This window comes from Solanum stenotomum, chromosome 6 (assembly GCF_019186545.1).
Source record: "Solanum stenotomum isolate F172 chromosome 6, ASM1918654v1, whole genome shotgun sequence".
Taxonomy (NCBI): Eukaryota; Viridiplantae; Streptophyta; class Magnoliopsida; order Solanales; family Solanaceae; genus Solanum; species Solanum stenotomum.
Window position 1 is genome coordinate 52,856,488 of NC_064287.1, and position 13,262 is coordinate 52,869,749.

The following is a 13,262-nucleotide window of genomic DNA, read 5'->3' on the forward strand; positions in this document are numbered from 1 at the left end:
CCCATTTTTAATAGCTAAATTTTATGTAACAATAGCCAATATGTTATGAAAAATTCACCCATTTCCTCATTCAAACAACATTCATTTTTCAAGTTTACATAAAAATTGAAATGCACTTTGTTGAAAAACTAATTATATATATTTAGGATAAAGAAATTTGAAATTAGCAAGTGTTTTGGACTTCTTGACCCAAAAATAAAATTATGTGACTGATTACTTCCATAATTTGGACTTCTTGGCCAACAATGCCTATTAATTATGAAAAATAGAATAAGTTTGTCTTCCATTTGAATTTTGGTCTCAAATTTATTCTTATCGTTCTTTTTCCGAAGAGTATTTATGAAGAAAATCTTTTTTTGTTCTTCATATATATTGTCGCTTTAAAGAAGAGTATTTTGTTCTTGAGGGGCATTTTTGTTTTGTAAATGATAGATTGAATTGTTTTATTTAAACATGCTAAAATTTTGTGTTTCATATCAAGATGGAAATATATTTAGTTGCAAAAAGGAGGAAAAAAAAAAAAAACCTTATCTTCTTGTGTGTTTCATACAAATTACAATGATATTTAGTGGCGCAATAAGAATTTTCACCAACACCTTCTTTGGATGGTTGTTATTTGTTGTATTGTATTGTATTGTTAGTTAAAATATAATTATTTCTTTTCGCTAAAAAAGTTAAAATATAATGTTTGTTTTGATTGTTACATAAATTTTATTGTAGTATTATTTAAAATTGTCATTATGTGGTGACGAAAAATCTGTAACATCTGATTTGGTATGATCGCATTGTTATCTTAATACTTTTTTCTCATTTGTCTTTATTTATTATTTAATAATCATATTTTATCCTTTATACTACTTTTTGCATAGTAGTTCTACCTCGTACCCTACTTTTCTTGTAGGTTTATCATTCAAATTCTTGATGTGTGACCTTATGTAACGATGGATAACACTACAATCCAACCAAACATTGTATTCATTACGATAATAGCATAGGATACAATACAACATAATACAATACAATATAATATGACACATTATGAAACAGTACTAAACAACCATCCAAACAAGGTGTAAGGGGCCAAAAAATGAAGAAACAAAAACACGTACAATGAAGAATGAAGCAAGAATAAGTTTCTATTCAGCCTCCTCTAATTCCAGGCTTCTCTTCTCTTAGGAATCCTACCTTGGTATGCAAGCTCAAGAAAATGATTTATATTACGGCCGTTCACCAAGACCTCTTTCCTCCTCCCTTTTATGCTCACTCGTAGGGGTCGGGACCCCCACAAAGGGGGAGGGAGTCGACTGAACATCTCAGCCATTGGCGGGACTGACAAAATGGAATAAACAATCAAAACCTGGGCCCAACGAGAAAGGCCTTGACACTGCCAATAGTCCAATACAATCAATCCAAACATTGCAATCATTAGAATAATACAGTACGATACAATACAACATAATACAATACAATATGACACATTATGAAACAATATTGAACAACCATCCAAACAAGGTCTAAGGGGCCAAATATGAAGAAATAACAACACATACAATGTAAAATGTAATTCTGCGTCGAAGGAATGTAGCTGACAATAATGAAATCACTTACCATCTTTAGAAGTTCTTGGGGATATGAAGTTGGAGTCTCTCATTTCCTTCAGTATTTTCTACCTCTTCTTTAATGCTCTGAGCTGAAACGCAAACTGACTCACTACAATTGATCACTTTAATCAATCGTAGTGTTGGAATATCCGCGAAGCTAGAAGGAATCTCCTCAAGTTGTACACAATCTTTTATGACGAGTTTCTCAAGCAAGGGAAATGATGTATCCGAGGACTCCCATTGATTCATATCGACTAGCTCTAGTTTCAAATATTTCAGGACTTTGAACTCTCGATCAGTTACATCCCATCGCGGACTGTTGTTGGGGAAATGTATAAAAAATAACTTGAGAGTCTCAAGTTTTTGCAATGCTGCAATACTTGTAACAACTTCTTCTGTCAATGAGATCCCAGCAAGTGATAAAAACCTCACATTCATAGGGAAAACTGATTTGAACCATCCAATTGACGTTGAGAATCCAATGGGGAAACTTATTTCAAGAGATTGAAGGCGGTTATGAATTTCCGGTGTAGGAAACAGAGAATGATTAGTCATGCCATGAAAATTAACAACGGAGAGGCTGAGTTCTTCAAGATTCGGAAACCTCCACCAGAACTTACGATTCATATCAGCAAGAGATACCCGACATTTGCCAAAAGTCTTTAAGTTGTCTAACACATGTTGTTCTTGCTCATCGTCTTCCCATATAAAGGAAAATTCAGTAATATCAACATGTCTTAGCTTCTTCATTTTCCAAATGTCCGGTGATGTCTTTATACGTTGATGTGAATGAACACGTAAAGTTTGTAGACCGATCATGTGTGACACCCACTTGAAGTCAAATTTTTTGACAAAAATCGCGAGGTATTTCAAGTGAGTGAGTTTTTCAAGTGTGGAAGCCGGAGAAATTTGAAATTCCCAAGTACTTTCCATATTGATATCCAACAAATGCAACACCCTAATAAGCCTCAAGTTATCAAGTAGAGAGAAAAGATCCATACATTTTGTTGAGTAGAATCGCGGATGAGCAATGAATTCAAGAGACTCCTTTTCTTCGGAGTCCACCATTGAAATCACATCCAATGAATATCCGTGCAACTCCAATTGATTAACAAGGTTGTCATGGATATACATGCATAACCGAGCTGGATCCTTGGGAGACGAAGGTACTTGAGATGAGTTGTATGACACAATGCGTTGTTTAAAATCTTCTTCTTCAAGTTTACTTGAGCAAAACTCGCGAATCAGATCATGAACCATGCAGTATTTTATATCACCATTTGATCGCCTTTTAGAAACCATTAAAAGGCTTCTATTGACTAGATCACTCAAGCAATCTTTAGATGATTTTTCTAGGTTCTCCGTGTCGTTGATGTTGGGTACTAACTCTTCAGCTATCCATAACTTTAGCAAATCGGAGACTGGAATGTTGTAGTCTTCGGGAAAGTATCCAATGTATAGAAGGCAATGCTTTAGATGATCGCGTAAATAGTCATAACTTGATTGAACTGCCTTCCTACTCTGCTCTTCTAAACCAAGAGAACTTAAATCCTTTGCAAACTCTTCCCACACGGAGACTCGCCTTTCCTTTTGTGTGATAATACCAGCATTCAACACAATCACAAGAGGCAGTCCCTTACAGTTTCGAGCAACTTCAAATCCTGCTTTTTCTAGCTCTAAGGGAACCCCCTCGCGTTTAAATACCTTCTTTTGCAATAATTCCCAACTTTCATTCTCTGTTAGGAATCGAAGAAAATAAGGATCACTCATCTTAATAGCAACCTCTTGAACGCGAGTTGTTACCATAATTCTACTACCTCTTTCCACACAAGGGAACCATGATTGCAAATCTTCCCATGCCTCATAGTTCCACATATCATCTAAAACAATGAGGTATCTCTTACAATAAAGTGCCTTCCTCAACGTATCTGCAACGTCCTCATCCTCTTTGATCATGTCACGTTTTTCACCGGTGACTTGTTTAAGAATCTCAAACAATAGCTTTCTGATGCTATATGTTTGTGAAACAATACAAAATGCGCGAGCATCAAAGTGATCAGCAACAGAATGATCGTTGTACACCTTTCTAGCCAAAGTTGTTTTGCCTAGTCCTGCCATTCCAACAATCGATATAGCTTCGCGTTCTTTTGTTCCTCTAGTCAATTTCTGAATGATCTGTTCTACATCCTTCTCAAACCCCACAAATTCCTCATCATTCGGTGAAAAATAGCATCGAGAAGTAGTTGACTCGATGTTCTCCATGTCAATTTGCGATTGTTGGAGGTAAAATCAAACTGCAATATAGTTAATAACTGTGTCAGCCTCCATAAAACCAATGAAATAGTTTTCGTCTATGTAATGTCATTTTCTTCTATTCAAATAGCGAGTAGGCATTAGAAATAGTTTGGCAACAAGCATATTTTACCTATCCGTCAAACACTAGGTGGACAGAGTTACCTAGTATAGTACGTGTGATTAAACATTTTGCCTCAACATCTATGTTCTGAAAAAAGGGAATATATATCTATGGAAGTTACAAATTACTACTTATAAAATTTAAAATAAGATGAACAACACTGGAAACATTATGAAAGATATGTTAATTCCTCAAATCACTCTGTCCCAATGTTAGTGACATTTTTTCGTTTTTCCAGATTCAAACTAGCTTTTCCCAAGATCACAAAACTCTATTCTAGCTCGTGCATTCTCTGACCAAGGTGCTAGATCTTCTATCTATTCGATTGACCCAAACCAAAATATTAAGGATCATATTGATATGAGAAGAATCACAACTACTTATACTACTTCTCATATAGAGTTGATCTAATCTAATTTATTTTCAAAGATTAGTCAAATTAATTCCTGAAAAAATAACAACAAAGTGTCACATAAATTTGTTGACTCATTAGAAAGTAAAATAAAAGAAAAAAAAAATAGAAAGATAAAAAGGAATCTCACCTTAGAGTGCAATTGGAGAGATTAATAATTGCTATATGATTGTGTTAACTCTATAGTTTCCCTCTTAGGAAGAATTGGAAAAGAAGTTTTGTGGACTTTGAATCTTCAAGAATGAAAACTGATGGTATAGGAGAAAGATAGATCTAGTATTTGACAAGGTTGACTTTATAAAATTACATGAGGCACTCTTTTATTGGACCATGTTAAAGGATTATTTTTAATTAGATCCAACCCAAATTTATAGTGTTTACACCAAATCATCATGATGGCCTAAAATTATGAGATAACTTGCTTGATTAATTATTTTGAGATTGTAGTGTGGAATAATAATCCTTAAATAACTAATTTTGGAATAATTAATCTCAAGATAACTTCTGAACCTCCCTGGAGGAGTCTGGCCACAACGGACATTTTTTGGATGGCCAAAGTCAACATAGTTAGAACGATGATCATCTGTAATTTGTTTTAGAATCTGAAGCACCAACTCTCTCCTATTATATGTTTGTGAAGCAGAACACCAAAATGATCAATAATAGAACGACTATTGTATATCTTTCTATCCAGAGCTGTTTTCGGACTGGGAACCTAAATAAGCCACAAAACATAAAAGTGACCAAAATAAGCCACTACTTTAGGAAGTAACTAAAATAGGCTTAGTGGAAGAAAAAATTTCACTTTATCTAATATTCTAAACGTTTTCCGTTAGTCTCATAACGTGTATATTTTAATATATAACGAAATTATTTTCTACACTTTATAAAATGAAACTATTTCTTACACTTCATAAAGTGGAACTTTTTCTTACACTTAATAAAGTGGAACTTTTTATTACACTTTTTATAAAGTGGATGGACATTGACCGATAAAGGAGAACGTTGTTGACTAGTCTTAGGCTCCTTCCTAACATAGATTTCAAGTATTGTTAACTTGATTTGATCTATGTAGTCATCTAGAACCCTCAAAAAGTCGGTCAATGATTCGTCATTATAGATAATCCACTCTCCAAAATTTACTTGTCCTTGTGATAAAAATGAAGTAGGGTATTTTACGACTATAATCAAATTATAAACAGTACTGTTTATACCCATTCTTTTATAAATTGATGAAAGAAATTTATGATATCGGACATTAATTGAATATTTAGCATTGTGTTTGGGAGGACAATTATAATAAACGGTATTTCCATCATGTATAATTTCGCCATTCCAATAAATCAAAACTCTAACTTTTGGTTTAGAAGACATTTTTTTTTGAGATTGAAATGAACAAATATAGAAAGTATGTTGTAGGTGCTACCAGTTAATGTTTGAACGTCCTCCTTAAATAGAGATTGGAGGATTTTTCAGAATAAAAAAATAAAAATACATAGTGTAATAATTTTTTCAATTTTTATGATATGTCAAAACAATATAATTGTATGACAAACACTGCAAAAGAGATAAAAACGTGAAAATATTTCTCTTTGTAAAGTGGAATTTTCTCTTCCACTTTGTAAAGTGTAAGATTTTCTTCCACTTTATAAAGTGTAAGAAAAAGTTCCACTTTATAAGTGTAAAAAATAGTTCCATTTTATAAAGTGTAGAAAATAATTCCGTTATATATTAAAATATACACGTTATGAGACTAACGGAAAACGTTTAGAATATTAGATAAAGTGAAATTTTTTCTTCCACTAAGCCTATTTTAGTTACTTCCTAAAGTAATGACTTATTTTGGTCACTTTTATATTTTTGTGGCTTATTTAGGTTCCCAGTCTACTGTTTTCCCTATTCCAGTCATTCCAACAATCGAGACAACGTCCAGGTGCTTTTCTCCACTTATCAAATACTTAGTTATATTTTCTGCATCATCATCAAACCCCACTAGTTCTTCGTCTATTGATGGATAATAAGGTTCAATGCAAGACTTTTCAGAATTCTCCATATAATTAGCTTGGAAATAAAATCTACATTAACAAGAATATACTCTAATGATTAACTATTCATGAGAGATTTCTAGATCTGATGAGTGTAGACTATATTGTAAAATTAGACATGAAAATTGTGACAAATTATCAAATGAGAAATAACAAAAGAAAAAAAAACAACTGAAAATTAGGAATCTGACCTTAGAGGGGAAACAGAGAGACCAATAATTGCTGGAATAATTAGAAAAAATAAATAAAGACTGATGGTAGATGAACTAGCAATTGACAGGGTGGACTTTATTTTTAAAATACACGTGGCAAACCTTTATTGGACCACAATAAAGGACAAATTTTTAGTTAGATCCAACCCAAGTTAATCATGTTTACACCAAACATGGTAGGTGAGTTTTACATGTTTACGAATCAGTTTAGGTCGGTTATTGATCAGAGTTAAACTCAAATTAATTCAATCAATTTTTAAATTATTTAAACCAAATCAATTAAAAAAACACTCTTTATTTCTTATACCGGAATCAAACTAAGATACTTAAATTGAGTCAAAGGTAATAGTAAATTGTGATAAGAAATTACTAGATATACTTTCATATACGATTTGCATATATAGTTTCCATCAACAAATAACAACAATGAACATGACAATTAATAGTTCAGATCACATGTGAAAAAAATTCAAAATCCATAAGCTTCAAATTCTAGCTCATTTGAAACAAGACATGAATATTGTGACAAACGATCAAATTAGAAATAACTAGAAAATTAAAACTAGTGGAGAAAATAGAATCGGAAACAGATTAGAAACAAAATACCAAATATTTTTCTCAAAAAAGAAGATCGAGCCCACTGAATGCACAATGTCCTTTTAAGAAAATTATTCCCGTCAAGTATCCGAGGTTAATGAAATCTATCCTCCCAGGATAGAACGATCTTACTCACAGGTGTATCGGTACCTAAAACCACGGTGTTAGCGAACCACTCAACGGCATTAAAGTACACTTAGAATACTAGATTTAGTAGTAGTAGAAGAAGTCAAGAAAATTTGTTTTCTTCAAATGAGAGGAAATCCCTCAATTTATAGATAAAAAAAGGTAGTGTGAAAATGTTCTTATTGTGCCTTACCGGAAAAGTCACAATTTTTTGGAAATGTCACAACCTTTCATAAAAAATTTGCAACTCTTCATAAAAGTCACAACTCTTCATAAAAGTCGCAACTCTTCATTTTCCATTCACATCTTTTAAAACTCAACAAGAGTTATATGTTCCTATAAGAGTTTGAGACCACTTGCTATAACATGTGACAGATTGGGGTGTATCTAAGTTTAGTTAGTAAAGTAGAAAAACAAAACTAATAATTTGTACAAAGTTACGTTCAAGAGTGTTTTAAATACTTCTGCCTTTGAATTAATAAACAAGAATACAATGTTTGTGGTTATTCCCAATATTTCAATGAAAATCTATTTCCCACTATGCAGGGCAATGAAGCGGGAACATCATGTTTTTTAGTATAAATTCTCCATTGATAATTTCTCTAGTAGTGAATATATAAATTTTAGTTATTTTACTATCTCTCTTTTTTTGTTATTTCCTAAGGAAAAAAAATTCAAAAGTAAGGATTATGCAAAACATTTGTTTCTTATTTCTGATTTTTTGTTTCTTTTTAACTATTCATGAGAGATTTCTAGATCTGATGAGTGTAGACTATATTGTAAAATTAGACATGAAAATTGTGACAAATAATCAAATGAGAAATAACAAAAGAAAAAAAAAAAGCTGAAAATTAGGAATCTGACCTTAGAGGGGAAACAGAGAGACCAATAATTGCTTCAAAGGAATAATTAGAAAAAATAAATAAAGACTGATGGTAGATGAACTAGCAATTGACAAGGTGGACTTTATTTTTAAAATTCACGTGGCAATCCTTTATTGGACCACAATAAAGGACAAATTTTAGTTAGATCCAACCCAAGTTAATCATGTCTACACCAAACATGGTAGGTGAGTTTTACATGTTTACGAATCAGTTTGGGTCGGTTATTGATCAGAGTTATACTCAAATTAATTCAATCAATTTTTAAATTATTTAAACCAAATCAATTAAAAAAACACCTTTTATTTCTTATACCTGAATCAAACTAAGATACTTAAATTGAGTCGAAGGTAGTAGTAAATTGTGATAAGAAATTACTAGAGATATTTTCATATACGATTCACATATATAGTTTCCATCAACAAATAACAACAATGAACATGACAATTAATAGTTCAGATCACATGTGAAAAAATTTCAGAATCCATAAGCTTCAAATTCTGACTCCGTATCTGACAATACATATCAGAACGTAGCATTACAAAAGCATAAAACTAAATAGACGTTGATATCTTCCGGACAATAGCAGCTTGCTGATATGCAAATCAATCCATCCACAAAGCAGAACCTTTCATCTCAGTACTACAATGGTTTAGCTTCTACTGATGTCTCCTCTGACTAGAAATTCACAAGTCCGATGAATGATTCAGCTGCTCGGAAATCACATCTAGAACTATAACAAAAATAATTTTTAGTTGCAATAAATATGCACATTAACAAAGAGTGTTAAAGTCTTTTCCGACATTAGTGAATTGTTATTGGATCTAATGTTGCTCCAGTTGTGGATGAGGAGAAGACAGAATTTGACATAGTAATCAATGGTTGTATTGAAGAAGATGAAATTTGAAAAGATGCCATTGAAGAAAAAGAAGTGAGGAATAGATGAAAGAGGCAATGGTTGTCGTTGCCTTTTTTTTTTCTTTCATTTGGGTCAAGGTGTCTATGGGTTATAATTTGGGTCGGGGATTTTAAGTTTTCCGGGTTGGAAATTTAAATTATATAATTTTGGGCAAGTCATTGAGATGATGCCACGTGTCCAGCCGTCTATCATAAGGGTATATATGCTCCAAAATTTGGACGGTAAGGACATGAACGTCCTAAAAGTATAATGGAGGGTATTTAGATACCATTTATGATCGTTCGGGGGTATATTTGTCATTTTTCCCTCCATTAAAATACAGTACGATACAATACAACACAATACAAAACGACACATCATGCAATGTAATTCTGTGTCGAAGGAATGTAGCTGACAATAATGAAATCACTTACCATCTTTAGAAGTTCTTGGGGATATGAAGTTGGAGTCTCTCATTTCCTTGAGTATTTTCTACCTCCTCTTTAATGTTTTCAGCTGAATCGCGAACTGACTCACTACAATTGATCACTTTAATCAATTGCAGTGTTGGAATATCAGCAAAGGTAAATGGGATCTCTTCAAGCTTGGGACAACTTTTTATAACAAGATATTCAAGGCAAGGAAATGATTCCTCTGAGCAACTCCATTCGGTCATAAAAACACGATGTAATTTCAAAAACTTGAGTTGTTCAAACGTGTAATCACTGAGATCCCAATGCTTTTCCCCTGCAAAGTATATGTCGGATAATTTAAGAGTCTCAAGGCATCGCAAATTTGTAATCCTTAAAACTAATTCTTCCGTTAGGAATATTTCACTGAGGGACAAACACCTGAGACGTAAGGGGAAAAAGCAAAAATGATAATCATCTTCAAATTCATTTATGTGGAGCCTGAGTTCTTCAAGATTTGGAAACTTGTCCCAAAACTTACAAGTCATGTCAGCCGCGGAGATAGAACACATTCCAAGAGTCTTCAAGTTATCTAACACAATATCATCTTCATCATCTTTTTCCCATACTGTAACGGGAAATTCGTTTATGTCCACATGCCTCAACTTTGACATTTTCCATATAGCAGGGGATATCATTATATAAGATGAACGAACCCGCAAAGTTTGTAGATGAAGTAGGTGTGACACCCATTTGCAATCAAATGCTTTAACAAAAATTGCAAGGTACCTCAAGTGAGCTAGTGACTGAAATGCAGTAGGCAAAGAATTGTCCAAGTAGATATCCAATAAATGTAGAACCCGAACAAGTTTTAAGTTATTAAGCAAACGGAAAGGATTCTTACTGTCCAATATACTGAATTTCGGATGAACCATGAACTCCTGATCACTTTCCTTGAAATCACTTGTCATAGTACGGTCTTGTATGTACATGCATAACCTTTGTTCTTCGGGTTGATCTGGATAACCTATGAGCTGCATGAACTTTTCTTCTGTAATTTTTCTCAAGCAAAAGTCACGGACTTGATCAAGAACTATGCAGCATTTCATTTTACCATTCGATCTTGTTTTAGAAACCACTACAAGGTTTCTACCAACAAGATCATGCAAGCAAATCTCTGATAATTCTTCTAGCTTCAACGTGTCAATGTTCTGCACAAACTCCTCAGCTATCCACCACTTGAGTAGATCAGACACTGGAATTTCGTAATCTTTAGGAAACAATCCCATGTAGAGAAGGCAAGGCTTTAAATGATCCGGTAAAAGGTCATAACTTGATTGTATCGTCCTCATGCTCATCTCCTTGTCGGAAACATAAGAACTTATATCATATGCAACCTTAAGCCACGAAGACGCTTCTGTTTCTCTTGAAAGAGTTTCAGCAATCATGATAATCAAAGAAGGTAATCCTTTACATTTTTTGGCAACTAGTTGTCCTAACTTGACTAGCTCCAAAGGACACGAGTTCCCTCGTTGAAATACTCTCTTCTGCAATAATTCCCAACTCTTTTCATCTTTTAGAAATGGAAGTGAATAAGGAACAGTATACCGCTTAACATAGCTAGCCATCCTTTCATCTCTAGTTGTTATCATTATTCTACTTCCACAAACAGTATCAGGTAAACATGATTGAAAATCATCCCATGCCTTGCCATCCCATATGTTGTCTAATACAACAAGATATCTTTTTCTGTATAGACACCTTCGCAATATCTCTTCAGGATAATCCAAGTTAACATAGTTAGAATGATGATCACCTGTAATTTGTTTTAGAATCTGAAGCAACAACTCTCTCCTATTATATGTTTGTGAAACAGAACACCAAGCTCGAACATCAAAATGATCAATAATAGAATGACTATTGTATATCTTTCTAGCCAGAGCTGTTTTCCCTAAACCAGCCATTCCAACAATCGAGACAACATCCAGGTCCTTTCCTCCTCTTACCAAATACTTAGTTATATTTTCTGCATCATCATCAAACCCCACTAGTTCTTCGCCAATTGATGGATAATAAGGTTCGATGCAAGACTCTTCAGAATTCTCCATATAATTAGCTTGGCCTCTTTAACGATTGTTGGAAACAAAATCTGAAGCACCAACTCTCTCCTATCATATGTTTGTGAAACAGAACACCAAATCAAGAAGGAAATATATTTAGTTGCAAAAAGGAGGGATAAAAATCTTTTCTTCTGGTGTGTTTCATACAAATTACAATGATATTCAGTGGCGTAATCAGAATTTTCAGTAACTCCTTCTTTGGATGATTGTTACATCAATTTTATTTATCGTATTATTTAAATCTATCGTTAGGTAACGACGAAAAGTTTCATTTTATGTAACAACCGATTTAGTTGATCTTGTCGTTAACTCAATATTTTCTTCTCATTTTGTCTTCATTTATTATTTAATAATTATATTTTATCTTTTACCCTACTTTTTGCATAGTAGTTCTACTGGTATCCTACTCTTTTTGTAGGTTTATCATTCAAATTCTTGATGTGTGACCTTATGAAACAATGGAGAATGATACAATCAATCCAAACGTTGTATTGATCATTAGAATAATGCAGTACGATACAACACATTATGCAAACAAGGTGTAAGGGGCCAAAATATGAAGAAATAACTTTGGCCTTGTACATACAATGTAGCTGACAATAATGAAGTCACTTACCACCTGTGGTATTTCTTGGTGATATGAAGTCGGAGTCTGTCATATCCTTGAGTAATTTCTACCTCTTCTCTAATGCTCCGAGCTGAATTGCGAACTAACTCATTACAATTGATCAGTTCAATCAATTATATAGCTGGAATATTCGCGAAGCTAAAAGGAATCTCCTTAAGTTGTTCACAATCTTTTATGAGGAGTTTCTTAAGTAGGGGAAATGATGTATCCACAGCTGAATTGCCAACAACTTGCAATGGTTCAATTTCTTCAAGCTTGGGACAACTTTCTATAAAAAGACATTCAAGGCAAGGAAATGAATCCTCTGAGCAACTCCACTTGGTCATAAAAACACAATGTAAACTCAAAAACTTGAGTTGTACAAACGTGTTATCACTAACATCCCAATGCTTTTCCCCTGCAAAGTATATCTCGGACAATTTAAGAGTTTCAAGGTATTCCAACTCTGCAATACTTGAAACTATTTCATCCGTTAGGAAAATTTCACTGAGGGACAAACACTTGAGACGCGAGGGGAAAATAATATCCAAATTATTCATCAATGCAGAGCTTGAATAACCAAATTCATTAATGTGGAGCCTGAGTTCTTCAAGATTTGGAAGCTTGTCCCAAAACTTTCGAGTCATGTCACCCACGGACATAGAACACATTCCAATAGTCTTCAAGTTATCTAACACAATATCATCATCTTCTTCCCATATTGTAATGGGAAATTCGTTTATGTCCACATGCCTCAACTTTGACATTTTCCATATAGAAGAGGATATCATTATATAAGATGAACGAACCAGCAAAGTTTGTAGATGAAGTAGGTGTGACACCCATTTGCAATCAAATGCTTTAACAAGAATTGCAAGGTACCTCAAGTGAGGGAATGACTGAAATGTAGCAGCCAAAGAATTGTCCAAGTAGATAT

The 13,262-nt window shown here is 33.5% G+C and overlaps 2 protein-coding genes across 6 annotated transcripts in view; both read right to left on the reverse strand.

Annotated features, from left to right (window-relative positions):
• Positions 1–1,011: 1,011 nt before the first annotated feature.
• On the reverse strand, positions 1,012–7,433 carry LOC125867610 (putative late blight resistance protein homolog R1B-12). Of its 2 annotated transcripts, XM_049548164.1 has the most exons (3): positions 7,293–7,433; positions 1,609–3,895; positions 1,012–1,384 (listed from the first exon to the last, which is right to left on the reverse strand). In XM_049548164.1, exon 2 carries the CDS (start codon positions 3,861–3,863, stop codon positions 1,614–1,616), a length of 2,250 nt encoding a protein of 749 aa, XP_049404121.1. In that variant the 5' UTR covers positions 3,864–3,895; positions 7,293–7,433; the 3' UTR covers positions 1,012–1,384; positions 1,609–1,613. The 2 variants fall into 2 exon arrangements, with proteins under 2 accessions (XP_049404121.1, XP_049404120.1); XM_049548163.1 differs by lacking the exons at positions 1,012–1,384; positions 7,293–7,433 and adding an exon at positions 4,560–4,672 and having other exon boundaries at positions 1,393–3,895.
• Positions 7,434–9,773: 2,340 nt separating this feature from the next.
• Positions 9,774–13,262, reverse strand: part of LOC125867614 (putative late blight resistance protein homolog R1B-17) — a 73,573-nt gene continuing 70,084 nt past the window's right edge. For all 4 annotated transcript variants that reach the window (XM_049548168.1, XM_049548167.1, XM_049548169.1 and 1 more), the window contains exons 2-3: positions 10,040–11,747; positions 9,774–9,935 (exon numbers count right to left, since the gene is read on the reverse strand). In XM_049548168.1, the coding sequence (XP_049404125.1) occupies positions 9,911–9,935; positions 10,040–11,706 (1,692 nt within the window). In that variant the 5' untranslated portion in view covers positions 11,707–11,747 and the 3' untranslated portion in view covers positions 9,774–9,910. The remainder of the gene's footprint in view (positions 9,936–10,039; positions 11,748–13,262) is intronic.

Bases quoted from the DNA above. Each gene is read 5' to 3' on its own strand.
- LOC125867610 (XM_049548164.1), bottom strand. From the start codon at position 3,863: ATGGAGAACATCGAGTCAACTACTTCTCGATGCTATTTTTCACCGAAT.